The 24527-nt window shown below is 42.3% G+C and overlaps 1 protein-coding gene across 2 annotated transcripts in view; it reads right to left on the bottom strand.

The window, feature by feature from the left end:
• GAB3 (GRB2 associated binding protein 3) overlaps positions 1-13913 on the bottom strand; it is a 61325-nt gene extending 47412 nt beyond the window's left edge. For both annotated transcript variants that reach the window (XM_050310607.1, XM_050310608.1), the window contains exon 1: positions 13549-13913. In XM_050310607.1, coding sequence (XP_050166564.1) covers positions 13549-13620 — 72 coding nt within the window. In that variant the 5' untranslated portion in view covers positions 13621-13913. The remainder of the gene's footprint in view (positions 1-13548) is intronic.
• Positions 13914-24527: the final 10614 nt, after the last annotated feature.

Raw genomic sequence — 24527 nt, 5'->3', positions numbered from 1 at the left:
ACCTACAGAACTGAATTGTGAAAGATCAGAACATTCTTTTTGCTAAGTACTCTGTAAAAGTCCAATAATGAAATATCCTTGACCATGTATCCCAGTCCACCACCTGGTCCAAAGAATCTGCATGGGGGACTCACAGAATTACTGTTGTCCCAATGACTGGCCAACCCATGATGGAAATAACAATATCCTTGGATGAGCTCAGTGAGTTGGGAAGTCTTAGTGCAGGCTCGAAGGGACCATAGCAAAAATAGGAGGGATTAAAGAATCTCTTTGTTTGCAATTCCAGTAAATACACCAAGGGCAAAAGAGATACAAAACCTGAACTATGCTCTCAAAACTGCAAGATAATAAAGGGATTCTGAGAGTATAGTGTGTGGGAAAGCAGGGATTACCAACTGCTTGTGTTGCTGCTGCTGGAATCTAAGGGTTGTCTGCGTTTTTACTAGCACAGCTGAGCTGCCATGTATCTGCTGGCTCGAGTATGCCATGGGAACACTCTGATATTGATAAAAAGAACGTTGTTCCCAGCTTAGTTTATATTGCATCAGAAGCAGTTTAAGATAAATGGAAAAGATGTCACTCACCCCAAGAACATCTAAGAAGATGTTTATCAGCATAATTATAGTGATTTGAGTTCATTCATCATGATATGTCCATGTGATTTTCCTGCAGATTACACTGGAAATGAAGCTTCTTGAAACAACTTAGTATCAGTCATTTCATCTCAACCTTACATGCAAACTGGTTAGTGAGACAGGTTTCTGCTGTGTCAAAAAACATGGATTATTGGAATTTCCCATATGAATACATTGCTCTGAATTAACAGTGGTTTGCTAGAAAACCACTGGGAAAAAAGCTTCTTACACTGATGTGCTGAGTGGCATCACAACGTGACTGTGAGGGGGCAATGGCCAATCTAAGCTATTAATGGTAAAGATGATTCTTCCAGGATCTGGATACAAGTTTGGTGTGTGAGCAAGCAAGGCATCCAGACGGGGAGGGAAGGCCCAGGTGGGGTAAGGAACATAGCACCTGATGTTACCCTGTACCACCAAAGGGCAGGGCTTTGCTTCTGCATGGTGCCACACCACTACTCTGATGTTTAGATTTGATGTTAAGAAGTTCTTTACTCAGAGGATGGTGAGGCACCAGGACAGGTTTCCCAGAGAAGCCGTGGCTGCCTCATCCCTGGAAGTGTTCAGAACCAGGCTGGATGGTGCCCTGAGCAACCTGATCTAGTGGGTGGCATCCCTGTCCGTGGCAGGAGGGCTGGAATGAGATGAGCTGTAAGGTCCCTTCCAACCCAAGGCACTCTGTGATTCTGTGTTCTCACACATACTGTGGTGCAAAGCAGCTCATCTGCTGGGCCATCTGCTGAGCTCTCTGTGTACTTGAATCAGGACTGCGACTCCTCATTCCTACGTGCAGCCTTTCAAATTTTACACCCTCCTAACTGAAAACTTTCTTCTCCTGCTTGATCCATTACATCATCCATCCTCACCAGCTGGGGCTGACTTCTAGGACAGCAGTGTTTGGCAGCCTTTGCACTTGCTCCTACCCTTCAGGTTAATAACCTCATCTGCTGGAGAAGTACTATGTGCACTTGCCTGCACTCTGTGTCTTGCTCCATCAAAGAGGGTCATCAAAGATGGTGCAGGAATCCCCCAGCCAGAATCCAGCATCTGCTTTTGTATTCTTTATTTCTAGGTCCTCAGCATACTGCTGGCCATGAGTCATGCAAATCCTGTGCCAGGCAAAGCAAAAATGGCTGCACCATGCATAGATTTTATCTCTCAAATAGAAAGTGAGATGTTTCAGTGACAGTTTATTCTTCTTAAGAAGTTACCAATTTCTCTGCAACTCTGCTGTTGTATTTCACCATCATCTAAATGGCTGAAATCTCTTTTTGGGGAAAGTGTTGTGATAGAGATGTTACACAAAATGAACTGAAATTGTGCATTTTAATATATTCATATCAATTCATTGTCTTCAATTTCCAGTTACAAGCTGGTAAATGCTACAGTTCCCATACCACACACCATTTCTCCCAGTGGCAAAGGAGCTACCAGGAGCTCTGATAATGGCAGATCTGGGAATTTCCATTGGGAGGCAAAATCCTCCTATCTGCTTTTCTCTTCCCATTCCCTTGTTTCTGAAGACCACGGCTCTGTGCTTGATCTGCATCCAGCCAATTCTTACAAAACCTGAACAGAAGCCTCAAGCTCAACTCTGATATTCCAGTTCAGTGTTTAATGAAGATGAGAGATCACCAGTCACAAGGTACTATTGTTAGTAGTAAAGAATATGTAGGGAAAACAGCTCAGATCATTTAAATTTTCCCCATAAATACAGTCATAATGGGTTAGAGTTTGAGAATGCATTTTTTAGCTTCTAGTTTCTCCCTAGGCTCCTGTTTTGCTAGAGAACATGGGGTGCCATTTCTATTTCAAGGTATTTTTTTCTGATGAGTCTGAATACTTTGTACCTGAAACCTTTTCAGAGAGAACAAAGAGGTATTCCAAGCAGATGAAGGCAAATGAAAGCTTCAGATCTAACCTTCCAGTTTGACTGTGCAGCTGCACAATTCTAGCAGCTTATTAAAGCCAATGTTTACTTGGTCTAGTGACCAACTGCCCCACAACAAACTGATCTTAGGCTTTATGTCCATTAATAGTACAAGGTCTAATAACCGAGTGCTTTCCTCTGCTCCTTATCTCTTATCCATATGCATATATGGCACATAAAATAGTTGCTTTCTTAAAAAAAACCCACCAATCTCTGAACTAAAATCTACAACAATATGTTCATATAGAGATCCCAGTTCCATTTCCAAATCCGAGGAACAAGTCAAACTGAAACCTGCCCGTGGGTGCACAGTGAATTCTGAGCATACAAGAATTAGGGCACCGCTGCTGAAGTCTTCACATAGCTCAGGTTGCTAAACCACATGCAAATCTGAATTCCTGAGACATGGGACTGGGGTGCATCTCTGTGACTATCCCTCTCCATCACCGTATTCCTGAAAGGACTTCACAGCTCCCACTTTGCAAAAGGATCCCTCCGTTTCTTCACCTCACGAGCGTGTTCTCGAATGACAAGTCTCACTAAAGCACCTCTGACCCCACAGCGAGGTAAGTGCCACAGTGAGGGGAGTTCTTAGTGATTTAAAGCAGCAGTGTAAATATACTGAATCTTCATGTAGCTTATCTGAAACCTGGCTGTGTCTGCCATTTTCTGCCTTGATATAATTTCATTCAGTTTAACAATCACGCTGTTTGCCCCAACAAGAGCACAGGTAAAAACACCACTGACAGCCCGTTTGGAGTGCTCTGATGGGTGAACTGCTCTCATCCACCAGCCAGCAAACCAAGTTTACTTACAAATTTTAGAAGATCATTTCAAGGACCTGGAAATATAATGAAAGACAAATATGTCCCCTGGGAGGATTAACATAACAGAAGTGCAGAGAGTATACTTCATCCTTCATTCCATTTAGCAATGCTGCTGCTGGTTAAAACTGGGCAGTTTGCTGAGCATAGGCAACACAGCCCTGGAAACGACAGGCTGTAGGTTGCACTTCTCCCAGCTGGAGACTTCTGTGCAGAAAACGCCTGGTAAAATCTTATTCACTCCAAAGACTGATAAATCATAATAATTGCACTTTAGGGTTTGAGATAAATGCAGTCTCTGGCAAGGGTAAAGGATTTGACAGAGTCCAAATGAGGGTTTGAACTCCACAGGGGACAGAAAGCCTCTAACACCCACTCCTTCAGTGTGAGGCTGAATAGTGATTGTGCTAGAAAACAACCAATGTCTCCAATCACAGCAACAGCAACTTCTGATGTAAGTAAATAAACAACCCTGATGGATCCTAAATTGCTCATTTGTTTTCTGACACAGAAAGTCAGGAATTCTGCAGACATCCCTCAAGGTCTCAGGCACTAGGGGTTGGCTTGGGGCTGAAAATTAGGAAAAATTAGGAAAGTTTCTTATCAAGCCAGCTGTTCACATCCACCATTTCCACATGTTAGGAAATGCTCCTAGTCATTTAAGTTCCATCCCTTCATTCGAGGAGTATTAACGAAGAAAATGAAAATTTTAAACCCCCTGCAATGTAGGAACAACACTAGTCATACTTAGCATCACTGGCTCTTGTCGTACCCTCTCATTTGATCCTCCTCTATAAGTTTTATGCTAAACGTGGGATTTTCTGGAATGCTTCAAATCTAAAGGTTTCTTGGGTAGGGGGAACATTTATTTGGTTCTTTGTAGAAAAGCAACAGATTTGTGGAACTACAAAAACAACACCAAGAAATCTCTAACAGGATTGCATGCACTGAACTGGTTTAGGTTATGGCCGTGGACACAGGAATTAGACTCCTTATACTGTGTCACGTGAATAATTCGTTTATAAGTAAACATATACATTTAGAGAAAAGATCCTCCAGATTAATTACAAATCTGCTAAATTAACTCACACATGAGTGAGCTTGGTCCAGTTCCTCCTGCCAGCGGGAAGGTCTGACAGCTCTCAGCTGCCGTGGGCCCAGAGCTGCCAGCGCTCCCAGGAGAGCAGCGGGGCCGGGGGCGAGGCAGGACCACCAGGGCGCTGTGCCTCGGAGAGGGGCTTCGTGCTGGGGGAACACAGCCCAGAGCTCCCAGCATCTGCAGTGACGTGGTGGAAATAAAGTCAGGGGCCGCTCTTTGCCAGCACTGAGGCTGCCAGGCTCATTCCCAGGATAAAGGGCTGCTCCTGCTCCGACTGCGTTTGACCCTCGTGTGGGCCGCGCACTGAGGGGATGGACTCGATGATCCCTGGGGGTCTCTTCAAACCCAGAATGTTCTGGGATTCCGTGACTGACATGGATGGAGGGAGGGTTGGGCTCTGGTTTTCATATTGGTGGCTTGCAGTTCCCACCATTTACTGAATCAGCCCCTGGAGCTCAACCAAGAGCTCGTGGTGCTGAGGTACCTCAGGAGCACACACAGGCAGCAGAGGGGGGATAAAATGACCCTGCACTCGTGCACAATCGTGAGCCAGGCTCACAAAGATGTTGAGGCAGCTGAAGGTGCAGGCAGATACCTGGGGTTACTCATAACGTCTTTGTATATCTGGTCCTTGGTAACCTGCCAGACTACTCCAAAAAGGACAATGGACTCAAATTTCCTGTTTCTGGCTTCACAGGAGCACATTTTCTCAAAGCTTGTTCCCTCTGTTGGATTTTCCCTTCAGAGCAAGCCTTTGCAGAGTGCATTTTCAACAGTTCCCCATGTCCTTTGATACCTCCAAGTAGCTACTCAATTCACAAGAGTGTGAGGTGCCATGGTTTTACCAGTTTCCCTTGCAAATTTGATTTTGCAAAGAACAAAGCCAAAAGACTCAGCAGAACTCCCAAGGTGTCATTTTTTTAGAACTCTCACATGCTCAGAAATTCTGTTGTAACTTCCTTCTAAGTAGATGGGGGTTAATGAGACTGAAGAGAATGATAGGAAGGAAAGAAATAATTATATATTCTGGTTTTTTCTCAACATGTCCCAAATGTCACCTCTGACCTGGCTTTCTATTTTTGGCATGGACTAAACTCCCTCTATTTATTTAGCAGCCTACACACCATTACAGTAACATAGCAACAGTACTTTCAGTTGTGAATTTGAAAAAAAAGGGAAAAAAAAGGAACATATGAACATGTTAAAATTGTTGAAACATTGCAGTCTAGTAACACTTCAATAAATGCCTCTTTTTTTTTTTTCCTTTAAATGACAGAATTATTAAGTTTTCAATCTGCAAACCCAAAAGAGAGGGCTGCACAGGGGAACCAAAGCAGTGTCATCACCACAAAGCCTGTTCTTCCTATGCCAATCCAACTGTCCCTTAACCTTTTTGTTGGTTTGTCTTAATGATGTTTCAGCTTGACTATTTCACGGGCTCAGCACAGATGAAAGAGGGAGTTTGGGGGGGATACTGAAATAATGATGAGATTTATCTGGTGGTTTTCCCTCTCTTTGGAAAAACAGTTCACCATTATTTTAGTATTCAAGGTTGATATGATGCTCAGAATTATCTGTCAGAAAGGAACATTTTAAAAAGCATAAAGTGGAGTTGGAGTAACAGTGCCATTTTCAGTTGACAACCCAAATCCCACTGTTTTACAGGAAAAGTTAATCAGTGTAAAAGCAGCTCCGGAGTCAGGGGAGGATCCAGTGAAAACATGTTGTAAATCTTATTTAGTGGGAGCAAAGCACCCAAAAATCTCCAAAAAAACCCAATTCCCTGAGCTACCTGAGTGTTTCTTAGTTTTAAACCTAAGACCTCAATGAGAAGGCAATTATTTTCTTAGGATGGGTTCAGAATGTTGAACTTCTTAAAAATAAAACTTCTTAAGCTTGCAAAGCTTCCACTATAAATATTAGTAAACAATACAGATGACGTAGCTGGAATAGCAGTGAGCACTTGGCCAAGGAGTGTATGACTTCTCCTGAAACTGTTTCTTCACTGCTACTGTAAACTCAGCTGGCACCTCTTCAGATGTTTCTTCTCCTCTCACAGGGATTTGATCAGCACAGTCACCTCTCAACAGCGGGGGCTTTTCTGTGGAATTGGGAGCAGAGCTTGGAAGCTCAGCTTTACAGCAGGGACACATGGTCAGCCTGCTCAGCGCTTACAGACTCAGATCTTTGCTAAACTTACTGGCTTCACTGCACAGTTTGTAAAGTCTGCAAGTAAAACACAGCTCATGCTTGTTCTGAACTATTGGCTTCTCCTTGGCACGACCAGCTCATGTCAGCTTGAAAAAATGGCCTCACAACTGTAAAATCCTTGAACTTCTACAAACAGTTTGCAAGTCTGGTATGTAAAAACAGATTGTTCAGAAACTATGCGCTCTGCTGACACTACAACAGTTGTGAAGTTAGAAAGTGTCCCCTTATGGCCATTATTCTGTCCAACAGAAATATGAATACATAACCCACGGATCCCTGGGACTTGGGAGTCACAGGATGAATATTTATCACTAACAGGGCTCACAGAAATGATTGTCTTTAAAAAAAAAAAAAAGTCAAAAACAAGTTGAAAGCTTTCATATGACAACCTAAGTTCCACTTAAATTAACACTCTCATTTAAGTAATTTCAAATTCATATTAATAGCAACATTGTACTGACTTTCTGTAAAATGCTGTATGGGAAGAGATCCTGGATAACTGAAATGTGTTGTTCAGGGCTTTTGTGGAACACTACAAAGCAGTTTTGACTGCAAGGGTCAGGTGGGGTTTCTGGCATCAGATGGGAAGGGAATAACAAAATCTCGAAGAACAGTTGTCTCATTCTAACAATTACAAAGCCATGAATGAGTTAGCCTCAGAAAGGGAGTGTTTTTCTGCCACAAGAACTAGACATCAGTTTTGGTGGTCTTTTTAAACAAATACTAAGTTGCAGCAGATTTTAAAACTGAGTTTTGTGTGGCGATGTGTTTGTTGGTTGGTTTGTTTATTTGTTTTCCTGATGCAACATAAACTGAAACAAGTCAAGGATATTCTAAAGCAGAAAAAATTTTAAAAGTTCAAATATTGCATTTTATTCAACAATTAAATGAGAGAGAAAAAATGTATTTTTTCTGGCTGGAAGTAATGTTTTGACATGTAAATTTTATTTCAAAACCAGAATTTTTCCCCTTGTCTTATCACATTACTAATTCATTTCCAAATCGAATGAAAAGGACAAGAAAGCAAATAAAATGAATGTTTCTCTACCGAGTGACATTTTAGGCGCAAACTCGTCCCTTTCCCTAAAAACTTATCAAATTTTCATATTGCACATTCATAGCAATTTGATGCATCACTGGTAGAAGTAATGTGTTTATCCATGGTTTTCATGCTACAACAAAGAGTTCACCAAAGTATGACTTGCAATGCTTTTTCCTCTAAGCCACGTTTGACTGCGTCGCTAGTTGAACTACCACTCCAGCTAACATTTCCTTCTCCATTTCAAACTAGCATGTTTTTTTTTTCCCCAAGCCTCTGTTTTTGAATGCAAAGACCTGATAACATGTGGATTTCTGTTTTGAAGAGAAACCCATAGCTGGACATTCCTGTGCACTGAAAACATGAAGTCAAAGATTAAACTGGGGCTTCAGGACTATTACGGCTCCACCCAAATAAATAGTCCAAGGGAAATTATTCTGATACACAGGTTGCCAAGAACAGCAGTGTTTTTTCGAAATTATTTCTTTCTTAGAAGTCAACCTATCTCATTAAACATTGCATTTAAACTATCAAAACACGGTTAAAATGGAAGAAAACGGCCTAGAATAAACATCACACTCAACCTGCCAAAACAAGTTTAAGTGTGGAAAATGGTCTGATTTGCACTTAGCTAATTGCAAATGCTTAACTCCAGTGATGGAAACTCCTCCCTAACATAAATATTCTGCTGTTATTTTACCAGTGAGATCAATTTGTACAGGATTTCACAGAGAAGGGAACGTGTAGGCTGCCACATAGGAGCTTCTGTTTGAAGGCCTTCATTTACTTAAAATTCAGTTCTTAATATACAAATCAGATAGACCAGAACATACACTAGATTTTAAAATTAAGTAATAACAGGAAAAACATAGGTACAAAACTTACAACTAGAACAAGGTACAGGCTCTGACGCCTTTCTCACATGGGACTCCTATTTCCACCCAAACTATGAACTGGAGTTACAAACCCCACGCAAATTGGTTAAATAAAGTCAGTTATTTCAATGAGAACTTGGGAAATTGATTCCAGAAAGGTATTAAAGATGACCATAATTCTCTATTCAGAGGGGAGAGGATTCAAGAGGTGAAATTTTGTAGAAAGCATTTGGAAAATAAAAAGACTTCATGTCTGGGTTGTTTGTTGTTTTTTTTTAAATGGATAAAAATTAAGCTCAGATTTCAATTTGATAGTTATTTTTTGGAAACTTCCCCCAAGCCCCAAACCAGCAGAAGAGGTACTTGACCTCTCATAGCACTTGGGGATTTCTTTAGGGGAGGGTGGCAGTGTCCTGTGCTGACAGTGGCCCAATGTTAGATGTGGGAGCAGATGCCCCGTGTCCCACGCGCCCAGGGCAGTGCTCTGCCACTCTTGTTCCTATTACTTCAGCAAACTCTTCCATAATTCTACTTTACTTTTTCTTCTTAGTGGCCAGTAACTTCCCGTTTGCTCTCCTGATAAATACCAGAACTTCAGCTAAAAATGGAGAAGTTGTCTGCATTCTCTTATCTCCCAAACCCCTGGCCATGGTGTGCTGCGGTCAGGTCCTGGCAGATCCCCCAACGGTCAGAGGCGTGGGGCTGCGCCTTGCTGGGCCCCTCCGACAGCCCAAAGCACAGAGACAGCACGAGCAGACACTGCTTTACTCTCTTTTTCCATCTGGTACACTAATTTACACCTCTATTTGTCTTCCCAGACCAGACACTCTGAAAAGAAGAGTGGTAGGAAGTGCAAGGCTACATCTTCTAATACGGGGTCCATTTTGGACTCTTGTTCTGGAGATGCTGACAAGGAACTTTGATTTTCAACGACGTTTGAAGAAATCAGTCACTCAAGTAAAGTGGGAAACTTGCCTTTTTTTTTGAGCAAGTGGTCTTCCCTCATCAATTTGTATAGTACTGAAGATTAAAAATAGCTCTTCAGCTGGGGGACAGCTGTGCAGCAGTGACTTAAATGGAGCTGCACTGACTCACAACAAGCAAGCATCTGTATATAGCCCTTTACTACTGCAAACCACGTAACTTAACACTAACAGTAAGTAAACACTTGTGTGTCATTCAGCAGAGCTACTGCTGCTGTTCCTCACTGGTGTGACAAACTATGGGACAGTGGTTTAAGGACAAGTTGCAATTAGCTGTGTGTTCAAAGTCCCATCTCCTTATCAGCACATGAGCAATGTGTCTTCTCAATGGCACTAGTCTCTTGTTTCATTAGACATCTTCTGTGCCTTCTTCCATGTTGTTTTTCCTCTCATAGTGACTTTCTGCACTAGCTGTGGTAAGTCCTTTGTTTTCTAGGCCATGAAAGCATTCCTTCCTTCCACCTCCACCAATGAATAGAAAACAAAGAAGAGCAACGAGATACATTTCCATATGAAAATTACCAAAAAGCCAGCTGTTCAATGCTGGCGTTACAGAATTGGGATGGATGTATTCAGCACTAATATAAGGAACTGTGAAACCCATCAAACTTGAAGCAGATTCTCCCATGGCATCTAATTTCCTCATGATCCACTTATATCAATACCAAAATTTCCAGTGGGGCCAGATTTTCCTCCTGTGGGGCTGAATGCCAAGCTGTGCCTGACACTTAGCATTTTTGGTCTGGAGCAGGATGGACTTCACCTCCATCACCACCACTTCTTAGTTTTTGTAAGCAGCTTCTTCCTCTCTTTCTCTGCCCCATACCCAGCTTCCCCCAAGCTTTGGGTGTTCCTTGGCACCCCTCAGGCTCACACAGCCCTGAACAGGGAGAAAAGCTGGAACCAAGTGGGGAAATGAGAGCAGCACAGCTTTCAGGTCACACTTAGAGGACAAAGAACTGCAACACACACCAAATAGTCTCCTGGGAGACTCCTTGCACAACTGCCTCTTTAGATAGGCTGACGTGGTGGTTTCATGGTTCAAGTATCAGACAGAGGGAAAAGCATTGCCCATGCTATTAAACCACTATCAGAACATTTGCCTGCTGTAGCAAAGCTCCCTGTGCTTTCTAATGAATTCTGTGAGTTTAGCATTAAGCTCTCTGTTTTTACAGAAAGTTACACTTGGGCAATTAATCACACGTTCGTTTCCTGCACATGCAAGAGAGCAGCCTTTGTTAGGGAATGATAAGACACTTCTAAGAATAGTGCTACTAAGAGCATCAGCTTTGTAAGACATTACAGGAAAAATATAGATTCCTAACACCTGCTTTTTGCTTTCTCAAAGTTTTGAAAACAATGTTCTGCTTACCTAGAGCCAAATGCTGACTTGTTTACGCATAGAAAACCTAATTGTTTTCATCAGAGAATAAACATAAATTAAGGTATACTTTGGTCTTTAGGCTCTGGTCTTGTAAAAGATTAATTTGTTTAATTTGATAAACACTGTAAATATTCTCAGTGGCTTCAGTGGGACTATCTGCAGTTCCCGATCTCACAACCTGAATTCATCTCTTTGTCTAATTTCTTAACTACAGATTCAACTAAAATTAATTGGATTTTCTTAGTGATTGCAATAGATGGAGGATTAAGAATTTCTCTGTGTGTAAAACAAGGTGACCCTCAGGTTGGACCTTACAAAGACCGGATGCTGAACTCAGGAAAATGTAAACTGGGAGACAACCCCATGAGAGCAGCGGAGCCTCGGCAGTGTAGGAGAGGTCTCATGAGCAGCAGACCAAGCTGGCATTTGAAGCTCTCTGAAAGCCTCAGCTCAGACCGTGGGCTTTGCCAGCTGAACACAAAGGGTGGTGTACAGTTTGGGGATTTATGTATGTTGTCAGTTCAGAACCAGAGCCAACACCATTCTCCTGGAAGCGGTTGACACTTGACACCTACTGAAGTCAGTTTAAACAGTCATTGTTTTAAAGCTTTGTTGTTTTTAAGCAGTCACTGTGGTTCAGCCTGAGCTATCTGGCACCCCAGTGCAAGATGCACAAGCTGCCATGCTGGTGAAACTATACAAAAAGTGGGGGAAAATAGTTTACAGCAGGTGAGAGACGATTTCCATTTGGTTTGTTGCATCCACTGTGTAACCAGTCTTATGAGAAAGGACATTAAGCTTTGCTGTACTTGCAGCAGATTTATTTCTGCTTTATGATGGACAAAGGAGTAGCTTATCCTCCTAACAAGACAACAGAGCCTAATCTGCAGAGATCTGGCTAATCTAGTGGTTGATGTTTGCAGAATAACATAGAACAAATTTCTCTTGGTTTTGTTGTGCAAAATCTGAGCAGAGCAGACTGCAACTAGTCTTGTGAGCTGATCAGAGCCCCTGTTGTGACTATTATCTTGACTGTATAATGGGGGCTTTCAAATCCCAGCTTTATCACATTCTGTTTTCTCTACTTTGCCCTTTTATGAATATTGAGTCATCAAAAATAGCTTCACTGACAGAGTTACTAATGATACCAGCTGGGTGAATCAGTGGCTTTTACATTGTGTCTGCTGTACAGTCCTATTAGTACACTCGTTACAAAATATAGCAAAAATTAGAGCCCCCTATGTTATTTGCAGCTCCCCTGAGACACATCATAGTAGTTATTTTGGAACTGGAAAACGCTAACAGAACAAAGCAAATATTCAGTCATTTCAATGCAATACTGTGGTCTAAAAGAAGAAACTCTGGTTTAGAAGAAGTTAAAAGTAAAATCTAACATCAGGAAATCACCCTTTCTGCTAGTCTTTAGTGCTAAGAAAAAATACGCTACCAAATGATATCCACCACATTCTTCACGATACAGTTATGCCTCATATTACTAGAAACAGCTAACATCAGCAGTCCGGAGAAAACGCTGATAAACAGAAGTGAATACGACAAATGATGTAAGCCATGCATTCGGCTCGGCAGCGAGAGACACGTACGGTGGCATCCTACTAGTACAGAGCTCGGGGTAAGTTGGGTTAGAAGGGCATGACTCAAACGGGTATTACCGAATGCAAAAGTGTAACAACACAACAACACATCAACATGCCTGACGAAGAACCATCATAAATGAGTATGCAAAATGGCCCACGATGGGCTTTTCATTTTTAATGCTGTCCCAAGCAAATTTTTAAGGGTCATTTATTCCTACCCGGAGTGCCTTCCTCACAACCCTGCAACGAGACAGTTTCCTATGTTTGCAACACACATCCTTTTTTTTTTTTTTTTTTCCCCAAACAGGCAGGCAGATAGAGAACGAAACAAGGGGCCCCCTTCACACATAATGCAGTTGCAACTCTCCATGCAGGGCTCGCTTATTCTTGCCAGCCCCCTTCACCTTCCAGCTATCAGGAACTTTACAGAACAGCATCTTCCAGCACCTCTTTATCACGGACCAAAAGTGAAGCTTTCTGCTGGCAACTGCATCTGGTATTGGTAAATAAAACTACTGCAGATGTTGCCTTTAGCAAGTGTCATAACAATTACAGAGCATCTTAACAAAGCAGAGCCTCAGAATTTAAATTATTAGGATTTTTTTGTTGTTGTTGTTAGGATATTCTTGCCCGTCCCTCGAAAAGTGACATCTGCAATACTATTACAACAATTCTGCTAGTTACGGCAACATTAACTGAAACCGAAATGTGGTTTTTAGCCTGATATGTTGCATAACAACTGAAGTATTATAATCTTACGAGACGGGAAAGGTTAATTCCAGAGGGCACAAGAATGTCGGTGAAAACTAAAATACTCCATTAGCGCATGGACTTGGAAATCATTTTGTTTTGGTCCAAGGCGAAGCCGAAACAGGCGAGAGCTTTCAAAGGGACAACGAGACAGCGAGCACACGCCGGAATCCCTTTAGAGAGCGAGGAAAAAAAAAAAAATCAGCAGAGTCTCTGCACTTACGTATCTCTTGAGTTTCTTCTCGGGGGGTGATTTGATGAGCCATCCAGTGCAAACCACGTCCCCCGAGCTCATCTTCCCCCCCGGCGCGGAGCGGCGACGCGGGATCCAGGGTGCGGGCTGCGTGTGGCTGTGCGTGCGGGTCTGTGCGCTCCCGTGTGAGTGCTCCCGTGTGTGTGCGTGCTCCGGGGTGTGTGTGGTGTGTGTGTGTGTGTGTGTGAATGCGGGTGCGTGTCCGCCCGTGCGGGTGTGTGGGTGTGTGTATTGTTCCCGGCCAATTCGCACCCGCAGCAATCAGCTTCCTTCAGCTGCGCTCCGCCGCGGCTCCAGCCCGCGGAGGAAGTCATGACATTGATCACTGACACGGCTCCAGCCCTCCCTCCGCCGCCAGCACAATGCAACACACCGAGCACGTGATGGGCGGTCGGGGCTCGCCTGCGACACCCCCGGCACCGGCACCCACAGCGGGCGGCTCCTGCCACCGGCCGCGCATCGCCCCGGACAGCCCTGCCCGGAGCCCCGGGGATGCTGGACACCCCTGCCCGGAGCCCCGGGGATGCTGGACACCCCTGCCCGGAGCTCTGGGGATGCTGGACACCCCTGTCTGGAGCTCCGGGTATGCTGGCCATCCCTGCCCGGAGCCCCGGGGTGAGCGACCCCCACATCTGAGCCATGAGAGCGCCGGGGGGCGCGGTGATCACGGTGGTCCCCGCGAAGTGCCGTGGTGACCCGGCGGGGTTGGCCGCGATGGCCGGAGAAGGGCTCTGGCCTGCGAGGGAGGCGCAGCCAGCGCCGGCGGGGCCAGTCCCCACTGCTGCTGTCCCCACTGAAACCTCCACTGCGGCTCCCACCATCCGCCAGGCTTCGTCGGTTTGTGGATTTAAAGGTTTTTCAGTAGGATTTAGTCCCCCGTAAGATTTTAATAGGAATAAACTTGATTTTTCTTCTCACATCATCATATATTTTTAGACTTTTTCAGAAGTGCCTTCAAGGAGAGAGGTTGCCATTCCACTGTCACAACTAAAAAAATACTCCCATAGAATGCATAACTTTGCTGATATCCTTGTAGTCAGTGCTTCTTTCCAGAATGGGAAATTCCTGCCTTTTCAAGGACAGGGCAGCTTGTGCTCGTTTTAAAGAAGTCTTTTTTAACTTTGACTTAAAGTGGACGCAGTGATTCTTCACAAGTCTGTAATTTCAGGAGTCTCACGTGCCCCTGCCCAGATGCAGCACTCGTGGTGCCCCTGACTCTGCAAGGTGTGCTCAGCAGCATCGGGCCAGTGGGAGAGTTTAATACTTTCACAGAATTTTTCATGTCTCTGCTGGGGTTCTTTGGCAGGGCAGGCTGACAACAGCTTGCAATGTCACTGCTGGAATCTCATAAACTAGAAACCATAACTGGTTTTTTTCAAGTTTTTAAGCAAAAATGTAGGGGCAACGTGTATTTATTATATTTAATATAATATGTACTATAAATGGCACACAATGTATAAATATATGCCCTATGTAAATTTACATAAAAATATAAATAAATCTGTACAAACTCATAGCATTCCTATTGCTAGTGCTTTACATTATCACTGGTCTTAAAAGAATCCTACCATAAATGAAAACTGTCATGAACAAACTATAAACAATTTATTTCAAATGTGCTCAGAGTTCTTTTGATATGTTTTTGTTTAAGAGTGACTTTCATGCAGCCTCACAATACTATTTAATTCCCAACCTTCCATTCTACTACCACCTTCTCTCATCTCCACTTATCCTTTATTCACAGTGATGTTTTAACAACTTCACATGTTTAATAGCAGGTTTGTGAACAAGGCTTTGTAACACTTTTCCTTGGAGAGATGCATCCAGTCGTAGAATTATTTAAGGAAGGAAAGTCACACTTTCCTTCCACATGTGACTTGCCTGTGTCACTCTGACAGATAGAGTAGCCTTAAACCTAAAGGCTTTAAAACATCAGTCTGCCAAAATAAAATGAGTTGTGATACCCTTCATGTGTTATCCCTGCGGTGTCCTAACCACACCCATTTTTTCCTGGATCATCCTTCAGACAGATGGGTTCCCTTGTGCAGCTGCATAACCACTGGCAGGAAGGCAGCAGAGGGAATGGGGAGGGAACAGGACACAGGTACAAGGAGCCTGGACTACCAAATGGATCTAAACTCTCAATACCAAACCACACCTTAAGGAGAGCTCTGGCTCTGCCTTTGCTGTGGTCAGTGGTCATGCTGCTCAAATCACCAGTAGTCCCCACCTTTTAAGTCGCTCGTTCGTGCCCTTCTGCCATCGCCTCCATTGCACAGACACAGTTTATTTGTGTGCCTACATGAGGAACTGAATCACAAAACTGACTGTTTGGAAAAGAATGAGTCAAAAAAGAGAGCTTATTTTCCAGTTGGATCAGGACTAGTTTCCTGATCTGATAAATGCCATGGTCTGCTACACACTTGCACCTGATCAAGGGAGGGGGTGATGCAGGGGCAATAATAAGAAATCAGCAGTTGCTTAAATTGGCACTTCTGCCCAAAAACCGCCTGCTGAGTGGTAGCCATGGTGACAGGGAGGGGTACAGCGATTCTGTTCCCTGCTCGATGTGTCATTCCTCTGTCAGACGGCTCCCGTCCTCTGGAACTGCTGGAAAGGCTCAGCTGCTTGCGAAGCACCTGCCCAACAACTTGCACTCAGCATATTCAGAACAAATAGAATCTGTGCCAGTTTACTTACAGTGCCAGTAGCCTGAGGAGAAATACAGGAAGCCATAATTAAGCAGAGCATGTGGGGGTTAACATGTTTGTTATGAAAGCTGCTGTGCCTTCTTGGCGTTTGTGCTCCAAACATTAAAAGAGCGAATAAAGTTATTTTCTTACCCTGATGACTTTCATTGTGCTGATAATGTGTCACTCACTCATGTGTTTGATAATAACAGGCTTAAAAATGAATAGTATCTCATCTTGATGGAAGAAGTGGGATTTCACTTCTGTCCTGCTCCGTGCACAAATTATTCAGCCACTTTTAAAATATAAAATTATTTACTTAAATCCATATCATGATGGTGAATGACAGAGTTTTTGTTTTAAAAGTCTTACAGTTGAAAACATATGCAGAGGGCAAACTGAGGTTGGAAAGAGGATGGAAAGTGAGGGAAAAGAAGAGCAAAGAAAAATTGATTTTGGCTGAACAATTCTGCAAAACCCTTGGGGTGTTCTATTTTAGTTCCAGCTTTTGCATTTATCCATTAGCATTTAGTTTTGGACTTCAAGTATGTCTTGAATACAAGTGGTGAAATTACTGGCAAAACTCAACTTAAAAAGTTTAAATATAAAATGTATTTTCTTAATATTATTGTGATGCTGACAAGTTTGAAAGTGTAGAATTACACGTTTGTTTAGGTTTATTTGTCTCACTTGGCTAATTGCATTTGATGGGAAACTCTTTCATGACTCTACAGAGCACTGATTTAAAGAACTTAAGTGTACTATTTAAGCTTGTCCATTTCCATGTTGCAGAACAACTGGTGGTGTTATGAATACTGAGAGTAATGAAAGTTCTTATTACCCTGTGGATAAATGAATAATCAGGATAGAGAGGATGGGAAAAATCAGGAGAATTTATTTCATTCACAAATTTGTGGGTATTAAAGGAGGAAGAGACACTAGAGTTATCTAGAATGATGTTTCCACAAGTAATTATCTTTCTGAGAATCCAGTCCCACATTTAATTTACAGCACCACACAGGCCTGCTGAAGGTTGAGGTGCACGCAAGAGGCGGTCACGGCCCTGGGAGAACAGCCCTTTTCTCTCATCCAGCAACTGATCCCTGTTTACACATGGAACTCGCACCACACTTACTCAGCAGAATGCTAACATGCCTCTGCAGCATTCCCTCAGTGAGCAGAACAGCCCAGTGCCACAAAAAGACATGACACAGTATATATGTTCCAGCTGTTCCTGACAGTTACCACTCTGCCCCCCCCCACGCAGACAAATATTTCACTCTCTCTCCATTCACAAGGACAAATTTAGCAAAGCCACAGGGGATAATTCAGCCCCTTCTCTTCCTTTCAGTAGCCTGTCCTCACCATACAAATCAGGTCTAATGGAGGAATGCACACAGATCCTCAGAGCAGCCTGATTTGTTGCTGTTCTTTAAACAATTATCTACAGAGGCTGGAGCCTGTCTGAGGGATATATTCTGCCTGCTTCATGCTGTGCACTTGGGCACCCCCGGGCTCTCAGTGGCAGTGAGACCCAACACCTGATTTCAAAGCAGGAGCCATTGTGAAAATAAAGAAAAGAAAACAGAGAGTTGAACGTTGCTGTGGTTTTGCTCCAGGAAGCATATGAACTGTGTGAGCTGCGTGTGGGTATGGCCTTTATTGTTGTGGACAGGGCAGAATCTAATTTTACCAAAAGCACTCATGACACACAGGGAGAACTCTGTCAATCCCTTTCAGAAAACAGACCAACGCCCTCTGGCACTAACCTCCTCTGGGAAACAGCAGCAGACATCCAGCATCTCACAGGAAAGTCTCCTGTTTAGGAAAGTAACTGGTGGAAGGGCTGGAATTCTCCTGAATAGTGCATTTATTTGCAAATGTAAAACTGCCTTTTTTTAAAGTGGGGGTGCCAACAAACAGGCTCACTTTGGTCCAGACTCCTGCCCTGTCTCCTTTGCCAGAAGAGAGGTTTCTCTCTTTGTCATCCATGAAAGCACAGATCAAAAATTGCATTTTTGCTACTTTTCAGCTTCTGTTTGCAGACTAGTAAACGGTTTTATGATGTCGACATAGATGGATAAGTGGATCTTACTGTCTACATATGCATTGCTAGCAACCCTTTTGTGAGGATTTCCTTGTGGGGTAATTACAACAATGGCTCTTCAAGGTCAGCAAATAATCCTTGCAGCTGAGGGAGGAGATACCGAAGTAGAAAAGACGGCTTTTTAAAAGAGCTATAATTTCTGTTCTAATTGACTTAATCACCTTTTGAAACTAAGAGAAACCTACTTCATTTTTCATACATAACAATGACCAGCTCACGGCTGAGGTCTACTAATTAACTTTATATGGCAATTTGGAGGTGTTTGCCTGTGCACAGCTGATGGATCTTGGTGACATGACACAGCCAAATCTGTAACAGCTACCAATTCAAAATAATCTCTTTGACATCAAGATTATGACATGCCCCTTCCAGCTCAGGAATAGCAAATCATTATTAAATTTTAATTTTAATCTCCCGAAAGTGAGGACTTGCTGAAACCAGTTTATTCTGGGCTATCTGGAACAGCCTGAAGTTTGGATATGAAGCTTAAAGAAAGGTCTCAGGAAGGCCTGCAGAAACTGATGGAAAAAGAAGTTGTAGTTTCATGTTTAAATGAAAAAACATCTACCTAGCTATTTTCAGACTCATAAATGTGGAAGGCTCACCATGAAGTGCAGGAAGGGTCTCAGCTTTCCTAAAATACTCTTACAGAGAACAAAGAACTTTGGAGTGATGAGAAAGTAAACCCATGAAAATTAACAGAGGACACTGTCTGCCTTTGTTCTCTATATTGCCCTAAAGTGCCTCACTGGGAGTTATAGGAACTCTACCTCTTACACTGTGACTCGAGAGAAATTTTCATGCAGATGGCAGAGCTGTGGGTGAAAGAGGGACCTTCCCCTACCAGGCAATTGAACTACTTTGTTTAAGTATGATTGAATAGAGGCTATTACAGCAAACAGACCAGATTTCTGAACTCTGTGTGTAAAAGGTTGCCCTGTGTGAAGAATGTAAATGCAGGAAAGGAGGGATTGTTTTGATGGCAGCTGTGTGTTTGAGACTGTTACAAAAAAGGAAGAATCATTACAGGATGAGGAAGAAAGAAGGCCTAGGCAGTCAGGGAAGCAAAATAGAACAGAAAAAAAAAAAAGGGGTAGCAAGGAGAAAGGCAGAAACACATTCTATGTGGACTGGGATAAATTAAAATTAGTTACTCTTGTCTAACAGATCCTTCAGCAGAAATGGATAATATACTCTGGAAAATATAACAGGTTCAGTCTAGTTTTCCACAGGGTGTAGATGCTAGCAAGTAAAAATAGATATAAAGGACAGGATTAAAAGTATTTTCCCAGCAGGTTAAAGCCTGTGGCAACTGAAGTGATGGCTTGTGGCTTATGCAATGCATCTGCCATGTTTGAAAGGCCAAGGCAGATTTCGTGCATTTAAGCATCCTTTGTGCATTTCCTGTATTTAAAGAAAAGGTGCATGCTAAAAGTTTTGAACAAGAACTGTTACATTTACAAATAGTCTATGATGATCTTAGGGATAACAGTGTGAAATCAAACCCACAGGAACAGGCTATTGCTTAAGGAAGAGATTATTTTGGGCAGAGAACTGAGAAAGAATTTTAACCATCATTAAAGAGAGTTAAAGGCTGTGCTGTACCAGCCTGCTCAGTGGATATTCACAAATATTCAAAATGTTGTAATATTCTGTTTCTGTTATGGACAGATCATTTATAGGTTTTCAATATTGCAAAATGACTGCATATGTTAGGGAGAAGAGGATGTCACTGCAGTGAGCAGAAAAATAGCTTCAGATTTATTTCAGTTGGAAAAAACTTTTGAGAGCTTTTGCTTTGACCTAAAATCTCTTTTAAATTGCCTTTCACTTTCAACAAAACTAGACTTTTCTGGTCAGGAACTGTCTTGAGACAGTGCTCAGATTTTGGCAAAGTCGTAGCTTATTACATCAAGAAATAGTTTATGACCTCCAAAGGAATCACTGGTCATTGTTAAATTTTCATGACATTATTGTTTGTAGGTGGGCAAAATCTGGAGTTCAGGACAGAATATACAGTTGTAAAACTGTTTATTAAAGCCTGGGCTATGGTAGCTTAAACTGATACAAATTAGTGTGGCTGCAATTCCACCCTTCATCTTGCCATGGATCTGTTTTGCTGCTGTGTTGGCACTGGCCCCTGAGTGCGTGGGCAGTTGAGTTGTTTTGCTGAGCTGATCTGAGAAAAAAATAGTAACTTGCTTTGTTGGGATCAATTTTTGCGTTTTAGAATCTTGAACTAACCCTTTTCTCACCTGCTAGAAACACCAGTATCAGTGCAAGGGGTCTGGAGCAGAGAAACATGGTGTGGTGGGAAGGTGTTTTAAATTCAAAGCTGCAAAGGGCAACTAGTGCCCATATAGGCAAGGAAGGTACTTTTGAAATATGTTCCTGATGAGGCTTGGTAAACTAACACACTCTAACATGATCACATAAACCTGGCTCATCACATCCATGAAGAGATGACAGTCTTCTCACTTTCATAATTTACCAAACTCTGAGAGTTCCTGGCTCTCCCACTGTGAAAATGAACACACAGCCAAAAAAAAAAAAAAAAAAAAGATACCAAGTGAAAAAATGTTAAGGGAAAAACCCCTGTGGTTGGGAAATACACCCTTATTAGAAGCCTTTGCAGTACCAAAGTAAAGCTTTGGCTGCTAAAGCCTGGATTAAAAATGCAATACTGGGATAAAGTTGTAAAAACAAAGAGTATTTGTACAGCTATCAACTCTTTGAACCAGATACAAAGGATACATTAGTTATTTTGTTATAGTTCCCAGAGCTGAATGCGGTCTTGTATTTGCAAACCCTACTGGCAATGCCAGAGACTGTCTGTTGGGTAAAATGAAAACTTGATACAGAAAATTGATGCATGAATATGAAGCCTGAACCACAAAAACAAACAAACAAACAAATAACCCTCCAAAACCACCAAAACAGCAACAACAAAATCCACAAATAAACCCCAAACAAAACCCCCAAAAAAACAAGAGAAAAAAAAAATCCCAAGCAAACAAACTCCAGAAAAACTCCACCCTCCACAAACAAACAAACAAACAACCCCCCCTTTCTGAAAGAATACTCAATGGGAAGCCTATTAGAGCACATTAGTGCCTGTGGATGATGCAGGATCAGGTAAGCATTTGTTTGTAGCCCTGAATTACCTCATGCAGGGGCTGGACTGCTCTCATCTGCTCAGCTTCCACAGAGCCCTGCAGCAAAGGGCATCCTCAGAAATTACATCTTCAACAAAACCTGGGTTACAGATGAGTGGCACATAAACCAAGAGCTCATTTGAGAAATATCTCGTGTATTGTAAGCTCTAGAGAGGAGGAGGCCTATGCTCCTTTCTAATCCTATGAGAAAGGGAAAACATCTGGAACCCTAAAGCAGGTAAACTTTGTAAGGGAACCTGTGAAATAATGATCTGAATGAAGTAGGGCTGCACAGCTAAGTGCAAGAATGCATGGAAGTGTGCCACTGGACATAACTGAGGTTACTTGTAGAGACATAACCTGTTAGGTTAATAAAAGCAATATTAAAATAGCAACATGATATAAGCATTTTGAGCAGGATGGTAGTACTGCAGTCAGGGTAACACATGGTTAAGTGCACTGTGGTGGCTCACACTTTGAGGCTGATGCAAGCATGGAGATAAAGGTGGCAAATATGAAAGTCAACTGGCAAACACCTCAGAGACAGCACTTCTTAGTTGCTCCCATATCCTGTTTGCTTCTGAACTATAAAGCTGTTTATTGCTTACAGCTAACTTGTATTGCACAGTTGAGTTTTAAGTTCATTGATGGTACAATTAAGCTAAAAATGACCAGTGTTGTAGATGTGGATTTTGGACTATGGCATTCAGTGGAGAGCCTCCTGAATGTGCACAGGAGAGTGAACAGATCCCAACTCCACAGATCCCAAACCTTCCCAAGGCCCTTCTTAACAAGATGCTTTTGTTATTCTAGGGGAAGGTAGTGATTATACATGATACGGTTCTAGAAATAATTTAAAACCAGCAAGTAGAAGATGGTTTACAAAGCTAATTTTTACATTTCCCCCCCATCCTCATTCTTGATCAAATCAGTTTCAAGACTGAGGAGCATTCATATCAAATAGTCCATAGGCTGACGGATCCCCTACTCAGGACTCCCGCAGCCGAGTACAGGTTGGTGTTGCCACCTGGTGGCATAAGACAGCGGTACTGCACTTGTAAATCGGATTTTCAAGTCAAGGAAGACACAAATCACTACCAATATTTAAGACACATTTATTATTTAAGCTGTTGTTACCTACAGAAGCAAGTTTTTTACTGCTCACAGCAGTTAATTATCCCCACAGTGCATTCACATGGCTGGATTACACCTACCTCACTGAGTTACTTGCTTTGAGTAACAGCTGGGATTTGGCAGACTCTTGGTCTACTGAGTTTATCTGTTCCCGTGAATTCAACAGGTCTACTGGTCTCTAAAGCTTATCAGTTCTTGGGGGATTTTCACACATTATCTCTTCTTGTGAGGGCAAGAGGAGGGGCAGGCACTGATCTCTTCTCTGTGGTGACCAGTGACAGGACCTGAGGGAATGGCCTGAAGTTGTGCCAGGGAAGGTTTAGGTTGGATCTCAGGAAAAGGTTCTTCCCCCAGAGGGTGGTTGGGCACTGAACAGGCTCCCTGGGGCAGTGGGCTCAGCACCAAGGCTGACAGAGTTCAAGAAGCATTTGGATGATCCTCTCAGGCACATGGTGTGACTCTTGGGGATGGTCCTGTGCAGGGTTAAGGGTTGGACTCGATGATCCTTATGGGTCCCTTCCAACTCAGCATATTCTGTGATTCTGTGCTCCTGCTGTCCTGTGATTCCAGCACATACTGTTTCACTCTTCACCCTGATTTTTGGTAACATTTCTCGATCCACAGCTGTATGTTGGTACCTATATAACCCATTCACAGCAACTCACACAAAGGGGGCTTGTATAACAACTTGGTCTACAAAGTAATTCCACAGAATACTAAGATTTATTTTAGAAAGTTACCCAAATCCAATATATCTGTGCTAGAGAAACTGAGACTGCTACAATTAGTCCCCTGTTTTGAAAAGGTCGAATAGCCACAATCCAAAATTTTAAAATCTTATGGAATTATCTGGATAGTATACAAAAATGCTACTGGATCTGTGTCATACCAACTCTTTACAAATTTCAGCAGTGTTTGAAATATAAAAGTGGTAAACAGCCTAAGTGTATGCAATTTCTCTTTCTAAATCTGACAATAAATCATAACTCTCATCATACAATATGTTAAGTGACATCTTTCTGAATTGGGCAGAGGAGGCTTGATAAATTGGTGTGTAGGAGACTATATATTCAGTTCTGGTGATTGTATCTGGCAGACTAAAATAAGGAGTAATAAACCTGGGAAAACAAAGAGCTAATACCTAAATCTACAACTTTAACGTGACAACTAGCCTCCTGCCTCTCAACACACAAAAAAATACAAATTGGACAAATTCAGTGGAATTTTTCAAGTATTAGTACAAAGAATATATATAAAGTGGGTACAAAAAAGCACTTCAATAATTTTTTTTAAACCAATTAATTAGGTTATCATATGATAATAAGTGATTTTTTTCAGCCAATGGCCTGTGGATCCACATGAGTACACAGCATAGTCTAAGAGAAGCAGATAAGAACATCTCTGCAAAGTGTCAAATGGAAATGTGAAGCACACAAGCAAAAAATAGCCAAAGGAGATCTTTCAAGAAAGCAGCAGCTTGGCTGTTTTGTACAGCATGCAATGTTCCTGTGAATTTCAAGGAAAAAACAAGCTGTAACAAACACTTGAGAGTGTTTGGCATAAACAGAAGCTACAAACATTTGAAAGCAGAGAAGGAAAGTCAGATGTTAAAAGTGGTTAGTGAGCTATTTTCCGTAAAGGTTAAGAACAAACACGTCATAAACTGGAATTTTCCCACCTTAGAGACTTTCTGCATAGCTAATGGTAAACTTAATCTTCTAGACAGCTCTGCTTGGAAAAGCTATTTGGAGCACTCTTTCAAAACCGGTCACGTCACTCTTCTCGATTGCACTATGAAAAATGTATTTCCCAAAGCTTTTAAAAATAAATCATGTGGAAGGGCTACTGCAGACACCGTGGGCC

The sequence above is a fragment of the Myiozetetes cayanensis genome, unplaced genomic scaffold (genome assembly GCF_022539395.1).
Source record: "Myiozetetes cayanensis isolate MyiCay16 unplaced genomic scaffold, myiCay2020 scf15, whole genome shotgun sequence".
Lineage (NCBI taxonomy): Eukaryota > Metazoa > Chordata > Aves > Passeriformes > Tyrannidae > Myiozetetes > Myiozetetes cayanensis.
This window is presented reverse-complemented; position numbering and strand designations above follow the sequence as displayed.